Source organism: Medicago sativa, chromosome 1 (genome assembly GCF_051527215.1).
Source record: "Medicago sativa cultivar Bolivia chromosome 1, Bolivia_mono, whole genome shotgun sequence".
In the NCBI taxonomy this organism is placed as follows: Eukaryota; Viridiplantae; Streptophyta; class Magnoliopsida; order Fabales; family Fabaceae; genus Medicago; species Medicago sativa.
Window position 1 is genome coordinate 82,061,638 of NC_140749.1, and position 9,651 is coordinate 82,071,288.

Consider the following 9,651-nt stretch of genomic DNA (forward strand, 5'->3'; position numbering starts at 1 on the left):
TTGTGAGGAGCTGACCATTAAGGTTGTGTTAACTATATTCATCAATCCAACTCCAATGGTTTGATATTGAGGTAAAAAGACATGTCTTATACCCAGAGGTCTCTAGTCTTAGTCTCGTTGGTGCTTTTGGAGGGAGATAACTATAAATATAATTGTAAGTATTTTTTGAATCATAAATTTTTCTCTACTTATACTGGGATATCTTCCCCTCACCTTAAATTTTTAAGGAGAAAGCAAATGAGTGTCGTTGGAGCATTGATTAAAGTACTAAAAGAAGAAGATTTGCATTAAACAAAATGGTGTAATTTTTGTTAAGGTAAAAGTAACAACTTATATTTTCAAGACATAGTTTTCTTTAATGAATTACTTAACCTATACGTATTTAGGACACTCGTGAATAAGACACAATTTTTAATAAAAAAAAAGTACTATTCATATCCACCACTCCATTGTCTTTAAAATACCACACTTTGATCGTACTAACTTCGACGCTAAATATATGACGATGGCTAACATGTGTTTTGAAGATACTCTCTGCCTTTAATTATAAGACTCACTTCATATATATTTCATGTCCTTTAATATCATTAATGAAATATTCACACAACACACTTATTAACTTTAAATTGGAAGCATAAATGTATTTTCTCTCTCCTATTATATTATAACAAGTGTAAGATAATCAGTTAAAACATCATATATTTTTTTTGAGTAATGATATTTTGACATCCATTTGATGACAACGTTGTTGACAACCTTGTTTTTCTCACTTCTTATTGGTCAAAAACAATGGAGAGAGAAAAAGGAAGAAAGGATAACAATATCATGTGAGTATGAGAGAGAAAGTTGTCCAAAAGTTGTCAAAAAATGGTTGCCAAAATATCATTTCTCATTTTTTTTACAAACTTTATTCCTACAATAATTTTTCTTAAACTATGTGAAGGATATTGTTATCGATCAGCCCAAGGCTCATTCCTCCATCACCTCGAGGCCCATTTCCCCAACGATCCAATGCAACATAACAAATCTCCTAGCTTCAGATCATCTTTAGCTCGTAATATCTCAACGACTTGCGACACCTCTGATTGACTATTGGATCCTGACACTGATGGACATCGTTCATAACGATCCCTCCCCTACTCTCCAACGACTCTTCTTCGACGCCTGTAAATACATCCATTCATAGAAAATGCAAGGTACACAATTTTCACCTGATACCTCTCGCTATTTGCTGTCAAACTAACCTAAACGTTAGAGTGTTTACAGTTACCACCCCAAACATCCGACTTGACAAAATGCTCATTCACATCAAAAACCTACTCGATCAATGACGTCGTCTATGCGAATTGGTTTCCCTCACATCACAAACCTTACATTTGCTGTCTAACTACCTCTTTTGCTAAACCTCCATAGTTCATTTTCTTTTAACCCATTAAGAAAAGGAATCCAACTTAAATTTTCCAATCTCTTTTTCATTTTTATTTCTATTTGAATTGAAAAAAATAAAACTAAAAGATAACAAACAAACAAACAAAAAAAAGACATAAATAAAGAAAGAAAAAGCAAAGAAAGTGGATACTTTTCCATGAACAAATTTCACCAATTAAGCGGCTAGATGCACATATATGATTGCCACGTTGCAACCCTCAAAATGGAGGTTCCACATCGACGTGTGGCAGTGTCATGGGTCATGATCCCTCCATAAATACCCGATTGTATTCCTATCCCTTGTTCCTCTCACTTCATTCATTCACTACTCACACTTCTTCCTCTCTTTGCCATACCCTTCAACTCACTCACCATCATTTCTTCCATCCTTTCCAAACTATATATCTTCTCTTTTTGTCCCCAAATAACTTGTGAGACAAAACAAACATACAAACAACGTAACAAAAGTAATAATGCCAACAACAAAAGAAGCATTTGGTGGTGTAGAATCTTCAAACGTAGACTCTTCCAACACTCATACCCCTCCCAAACATAGCTCCCGAGAATCATGTGACCTTCCTCCTTTACTCTCTTCTTCTTACCCAATCACTCTTAAGGTACAATATTTAATATTACAACTATATATTATAATTACAACCATATAATAAAATAAATCACTAATCTTTAATTTTATTCATGACTCATGAATTTGACTAGGATGACCCTCTATACATACTTGTCTTTTTCATTGTTGTTAGAAATAATAATTATAACAATAATTAAAATGAAAACGAAATTTCAAATTTCAAATTCATTAATTTATATGCTCATTTCATGCAACGCAGTTCATGGACGTGGGATACCGAATTAAGATAGAGAACAAAACAGCAAAAGGAGGGTGCATCAAGAAACTCTTTACACCACTTGAATCATCACCGTCGGATCAAAGATCAACACAAGAGCGAATCATTCTTAACAACGTAACAGGAATAGCTTACCCAGGTGAGATCCTAGCCATCCTTGGCCCATCAGGAAGCGGAAAATCAACGCTCCTAAACTCACTAGCAGGAAGACTTCATACACACAACCTCACCGGAACAATTCTCGCTAACTCATCAAAACTAAACCGAACCATTCTCCGTCGAACCGGGTTCGTTACACAAGATGATATCTTATACCCTCACTTAACTGTCCGGGAAACATTAGTCTTCTGCTCCATGCTTCGTCTCCCTAGACAACTTTCTCGGGAAACGAAGGTGGCAGCAGCAGAGTCCGCGATTGCGGAACTAGGTTTAACAAAGTGTGAAAATACTATCATTGGGAACAGTTTCATCCGCGGTGTGTCCGGTGGAGAACGGAAGCGCGTGAGTATAGCTCATGAGATGTTGGTGGATCCAGCTCTTTTGATACTAGATGAGCCAACATCTGGACTGGACTCGACGGCTGCACACCGACTAGTCTCGACGTTGGGATCCTTGGCGAGGAAGGGGAAGACAGTGGTGACGTCGGTGCATCAGCCGTCGAGTCGTGTGTTCCAGATGTTTGATAGAGTGCTTGTGTTGTCAGAGGGAAATTGTATGTATTATGGGAAAGGAGTAGATGCTATGAGATATTTTGAGTCGGTTGGATTCGCGCCGTCGTTTCCGGTTAATCCGGCGGATTTTCTGCTTGATCTTGCTAACGGTACGTACAAATTCATTGTTTCTGTTTCTATTTGTCAAGTTGTTATTACACTTTCAATATATATTTTTTCAAAATAAATTTGTTTGTGAAAATAAGAATGTAGAATAGCTTTGCATGCGGTAATTATTCTTGAAAAATTAGGTGTATAATGGGTTTATATATTTGATAAGTTTTTATTATAGGTCGGTATAAAACTATGTATTATTACATTATCCATTAAAGTCATTTTGGTTTTTTTATATATCTATATCAATTTAATGGATATATACGGACACAACAAATTGGAAAATCATATTTAACTATAAATGTTTGTTAACTATTTTAGAAACTAACATAATAAAAATATAAAAGAAAGTGAGATCATTTGGACAGAACATATATCTATTAATTTAACGTGCTGATAAGTGTCTGCAAGATTTAAGTCAATTGACAATATTCATATTATTAATTTGGATGTTTTTATTGAATCTGAAATATCGTAGTTATGTGAGTTTGAGATGATTTGCCACTTCATTTAAAGTCAACAAGAAAATTTAGATTTTTAGTGTGAATTATTATTGTTGTGAGAATATTGAGAAGGGTCTCTATAATTAACAAATTGAGATTTAGTGTATCACTTAACTAAACTTTAGAGTTTTAATAAAATTAGGATGATATGATGATTTTGCCAAATTTAACACTAATATAAGAATATTTTAAAAAAAAATCTAGCTGAGATACAATTAACGATATTGCTTGTTAGATCTTTCCAAAAAAAACTTTGACTGTGATTGCTTGAGCTTGAGGGTGGACTTTTCAGAGTATGGGTATGGTGGGTAAATTTTGTTTGTGAAGTAGAACGTCATTAAAGACATTAAGTTAGACAGCATACTGTGGCAGGCATTATTTAATGTAATTCTACATTGCTATAATTGCCACCCATGGGTACGACAACACACCATGATATATTACACATGGTCCACTTCTGATCTAGGTTTTATTTCACCACTATGATTTTTGGGGTTTCTTATACTTGGTACATACTTATTAGTAACACTACCTTGTAGTACTTTCTACGTATCCAAAGTCTAAAGTCTAATTGATCATTCTATTTCTAACACCAACTCTTTTATTGGACGAAGTTCATGTAAGTCTCATACTTTATGTCAAGTTCATTTTCGAAATGGTGTAAATGAGGAGTAATGGAAACTGAATAATAAAGTTAATGTTGTTAGCGTTCCTCCTTAAAAATTCACTTCAAGTGTTCATTAGTCAAAACCATCCATAAGTTGTACAGACTCCTTTGCAACTAAAACCGGTAGCAATCATCATTAGAGTTCCATTATTTTTTGGTAAAGCTAATAATTTCATAACTTAAAAAGTAAGTTCAACTTGAGCATAAATATATAATATAGAATATGCTTAGAGGAGAACCATAGAAAATTATTTACATTAGAGCGGTCCATTATAACGGGAAACAAATATCCCGATTCCTTAATGATATTCAAGTGATGAATGATTATATAAGAGACCTTAATATTAGTAAAGGGTGGTCAAAGGTTTAATATTAACCGTAATTTAGGTTGAACACATTCCATAATCAATTAATGTTCTCTTTTCTGCTTTGCTTCCCCTGGGTCCCTTGATATAATTTTATTAAGTTTAATATTTGAATCACCTCTAAGTTAATAGGTTCTAATAAAAAAAAATGATATGTTATAATGTCTTAGTGCTTCTTGGCAGAGGTTGCCCATTCTTATTCTTATTCAACATATTGTGGTAGTGGTGAGATGTTTGTGATTTTATTTAGAGTTTATATATTAGAATACTATTGAATTTAATGAAACTATATTCTAGGTATAAGCAAGGGCAGAACTATAAAGATTTCTTGCATTAAGTGGAACAAATCGATTAAAAAAGAATGGGTTTTGATTTTCATATCAGTTGGGATATGCTTTATTTATTTAAACAATTATTACATGATGCACACCACGTGTCCATCTTTTTTGGAACAGTATGCCACTATGCTTCAATTTTTTCTTCTCTTCCAGATTTTTTTTTCCAAGTATATTTCTTCATGGCCAACCCAAAATCTTAGCCACAGCCTCCTCTGATGAGGCATGTTTTTTTTCTTCTTAAAGCTAAATAGTATCACTTTGATAAGAAAATAAAAATTAAGTCCATAATTTTTTTTTTTTTTTGTGTGTGGACAAAGTCCATATGATTATAGATAGATAATGTAGATCTCCAAATAAAGCTATGTTGTGAAAGACAGATGTGTGTTCAAATTTTTTGTTTATTCATCAACCACATTAATATCTTTTTCCAAAGATTTTTAGTGAAAACAGTGCAAACAGGAAAAAGGATTTCAATTTTCCAATTAATTGGGCTTGGTGCCAAATTTTATGTGGGGTCCAGAAATATATTCCAAAACTAGAGGAAAAATAATTGAAAGGCATCCAGTGCACTTATGGAAGGCATGACCCCTTATTACTAGAACCATCAACTGTGTCCTTTTCGACTGGAATAGCTTAATCTAACATCCAGAATCAAAATCACTTTTTTTTGCGACGTCCAAAATAGTATTTAGATTGACTTGTTTTGTAGCATGGGAATGAATAGATAAGCCAAAACAAATCATTTAAGTTGGTACAAATTTTAGTACACATTGTTATCGCAATTCATAAACCGTACTTTGTTTTCACACTTATACTTTAGACAAAGAAAGCTACACGTTATTTTTCTCTGTTTATCATGGCATATGCTCAAACATATTAAGTCAATAATGTTATACATGACATGTGATGTGAGCTAATCAGTAGAAATTCTTTGGACAATATTCAACCCTTTAGTGTTTGTGGAAGGAGTGATGTAATGACTAATGAGATATTAGACTAGTGTAGCAATGTGGACCAATGTTATATATTTTATGGTCAAAAGAGAACGTGCATATGGTTTAAAGTTGGTAATGCTTAAGTAGTGGATTGGACTTTAGTTGAATATAACTGGTCTATCTATTATATGTGCTGGGATTTTGCTTCTTTTAGTATACATTGGTTGATCTCTCAATAAAAAAAAGTTTAGCTAGGACCCGAAATGATTAATAATAATCCATGATATTTAACTGTGGTAAGTGCTCTTTGACTAGGTATTTTTATCTTATATGGAGTTAAACATCTTTGACACTGAAAGAGTATTATGGAGATGTGTTCTCTTATGTCTTAACCTTTTTCGTTGATTCTTGGGTCCATTTGAATATTATGTTGGTGGAAGTGATGACGCCATTGATTATGTGAGAAACCATAAATTTGCTGTAAAAGAAAATAAAAGATGAAAGAGCACCTAAGAAAAGTGGGAATGGATATTTTTCTATTAGATTTGTCATGATGCTTTTGTTTTCTTAATTATTTAAAACAATTATTAAAAACTTTCATATATTAGAAAAGAGAGGTGCAAATAAAACTTTATAAGATATGATAGTAAAATTATATTAAAAACTTCAAAAGGATTTGATTTTGTTGGTAAAGTGAACACACAATCACTGTCTGGGGACGATTGTTATTTGGTAAGTAATTTTTAGGGGTTAGGTTAAGCTTTTAGGTATATAATAAGAAGTAGTATTAAAGTTGAGTTTGAGGTCTTAACCAACTTGTTTACTAATGTTTCCAACGTTGGATGTTTTGCTTTTGCAATAACATTTCATTTTTATTTAAATTTATTCTTTATAAAAGAAGGAAAGATAGAAATGAATTGAAATTAATTTTTTCTTAAAATGATTGATCAACACAATACCATGGTCATAGGGTTTGTTCCTTATTCATCATTACAGTTGGAAAAAACTTGACCTTCACTTCTTCTTTGACAATGATCTTGCCCATCTTTTTCCTTACTTTGTTTCTTTTTCTTCTTTCTCGACCTTTTTTTGAGAATCTCTGTCATCTTAGTATCTATTAGAGAGCAACACGTGTTGGGCTGCTTTTACATCCATATAAACAATTCTCCACAAAAGTGATGTATGATGGCATAAAGTTTTATAATGAATAAAAAGTAAATAAATGGATATATTGATATTGATATATTATGCACATTAAAGTAGGTAGGAGCTGCTGGTCCAACCAGTTCCAGCACCAATTTTAGTGGAGACACACCATAACATTAACACATAAGTCAGCTTTTACAAATTCCACTATCATATTTAAGCATGTATATGCCCCTAGCCGATCTCTTTAGAATACTCAACTAATCAAGTATTTATTTGAATGATTAATTTAAAGACATTTTAGTTTAGTTTTTGTCCCTGTTTTGACCTATATATCATGTACTTTCTATGTTTTTGTGCAAATAGATTCGGCTATTTAAATGATATGCTTTGTGTTTTAGTGGGCCATTGCATGATGCTACATCTATCACTTTCTATCATTTATTTTGTTGCATATAATTGGACTATTGATAAAGTTTTTTCATATAAAGCTTCAATCTCACTTTTTATTGTAGATAATATTGCCCTTCTCTTTCTATCTGACGTGGTCCCTTATCTCTTTTGTTTCAATTTTCAAAGTTGATTAATCTCTACTTTTTAAAGGTTAAATAAGAAATATGATCAATTCCACTTCTTTTTGAATTTTAATGCAATCAGAACTCTTAAATTGATTAATCTGTTTAATTGTAATAAAACAATCGAGTTCAAGTGATTAATAAGCTCCAGAATATTAAACCTAATTTAAATGATTATTGGACCCTTATCTTGAGAATGAAAGAGTCGACACTAATTTTTTTTTTTTTTATCAAATCTTGGATCATGTTCTTGTTATTTTTCTCTGTCTTGCCACTGTTTAGCTAACATAATTGAAGTGCAACAAGAACATTTTATTGTTTGAGGGTGATGATATTAATCAAGCTTAATCTTGAATTTTGTAGGTGTTTGCCATGTAGATGGTGTAGGTGAAAAAGATAGACCAAACATAAAGCAAAATCTAATTCATTCATACAACAATGTTCTTGGTCCAAAGGTAAAATCTCTTTGCATGGACACAACCAATGCTTCAACCAAAGACAATCATCACCCTTCAAGAAGCAGCTCTTCAAAAGAACGTAGACATAATGACAGAGTTAACATCTTTGATTGGTTTTACCAATTCAGTATTCTTCTCCAAAGAAGCCTCAAAGAAAGAAAATATGAATCTTTCAACACACTAAGAGTTTTTCAAGTTGTTGCTGCTGCATTACTAGCTGGTTTAATGTGGTGGCATTCAGATTATAAGAACATTCAAGATAGGCTTGGATTACTCTTCTTCATTTCAATCTTTTGGGGTGTTTTCCCATCTTTCAATTCTGTTTTCGCATTCCCTCAAGAACGCGCAATCTTTGTTAAAGAAAGAGCTTCTGGTATGTACACATTATCATCCTATTTCATGGCTAGAATTGTTGGTGACCTACCAATGGAGCTTCTTCTTCCAACAGTTTTCCTCATCATTACATATTGGATGGGTGGATTGAAGCCTGATTTGTTGTCTTTTCTCTTGACATTGTTGGTTGTTCTTGGATTCGTGCTTGTGTCGCAGGGTCTTGGACTTGCATTAGGTGCTGCAATTATGGATGCAAAACAAGCTTCCACAGTTGCAGCAGTGACAATGCTAGCATTTGTTTTAACTGGTGGATACTATGTCCATAAGGTGCCATCTTGTGTAGCATGGATCAAATACATATCCACAACATTCTATAGTTACAGGTTGTTAACTAGAATTCAATATGGCGATGGCAAGAAAATTGCGAATCTAATCGGTTGCAATCATGTTGGTAGTACTAATGATGGTGCAAGTTGCAAATTTCTTGATGAAGATGTGGTGGGTCAAATTGGCACAATGGGATGCATTGGAGTGTTGTTTTTCATGTTTGTGTTTTACAGATTATTGGCTTACCTTGCCTTGAGGCGCATCAAGAGTTGAAATTGAAGTACTTCTTCATTGCATAGTTTTTTTGGAAATTACTATGAAAACTTAAAGGTGATGATTTCAATTGAAAGGGATGAATCAATTTGTTTTCTTCTAGTGCAAGCAACCATAATGTTCTTTAATTTCCACTAGAGTGGCTAGTTGATTTGTGCTAACTGTAATTGAAGAATGAGATAATTTCTGTAAAGGTTTTAGATAGGTAACATCAAAATTGAAGTGAAAAAAAGAAGGGTTTGAATTCAAATTCTGTAAGTTTCATTCTGTATTCAGAATTTATTCAGAATGTTCTAGGAAGAAATAAAAAGATTTCTTCCATATGCAATATATATAATCCTTTTTCTATTCCTTTTCTTATTTTACTGTTTTTCTTGATGCAATTTCTTTTCCTTAAAATAGATTACAATTACATACCACAAATTATTTCTTTTTTTAGTAATCTGAAAATATTGGAAAAAATTGTTTTTAATACTTATAAAAGAAAATGTTTTTTCTATATCATAAGAACACGCACATACATTTGGAGAAGAACACGTGGGAAGCATGCTGGTGTGGGCAACTGAGAAATTGTTTCCTGCTGAGTCACTTGAGAAATTTTAAAATACTTTTTCTC

General features: G+C 32.7%; 1 protein-coding gene across 1 annotated transcript; it reads left to right on the forward strand.

Moving 5' to 3' along the window:
• The first annotated feature begins 1,730 nt into the window (after window positions 1-1,730).
• On the forward strand, window positions 1,731-9,383 carry ABCG25 (ATP-binding cassette family G25). The gene is made up of 3 exons (XM_085741319.1): window positions 1,731-2,045; window positions 2,274-3,111; window positions 8,008-9,383. Exons 1-3 carry the CDS (start codon window positions 1,902-1,904, stop codon window positions 9,033-9,035), a joined length of 2,010 nt encoding a protein of 669 aa, XP_085597445.1. The 5' UTR covers window positions 1,731-1,901; the 3' UTR covers window positions 9,036-9,383.
• Window positions 9,384-9,651: the final 268 nt, after the last annotated feature.

Coding starts and splice junctions, on each gene's coding strand:
- ABCG25 (XM_085741319.1), top strand. CDS start 1,902: ATGCCAACAACAAAAGAAGCATTTGGTGGTGTAGAATCTTCAAACGTA. Junction 2,046..2,273: donor CTTACCCAATCACTCTTAAG/GTACAATATTTA, acceptor CATGCAACGCAG/TTCATGGACGTGGGATACCG. Junction 3,112..8,007: donor TCTGCTTGATCTTGCTAACG/GTACGTACAAAT, acceptor TGAATTTTGTAG/GTGTTTGCCATGTAGATGGT.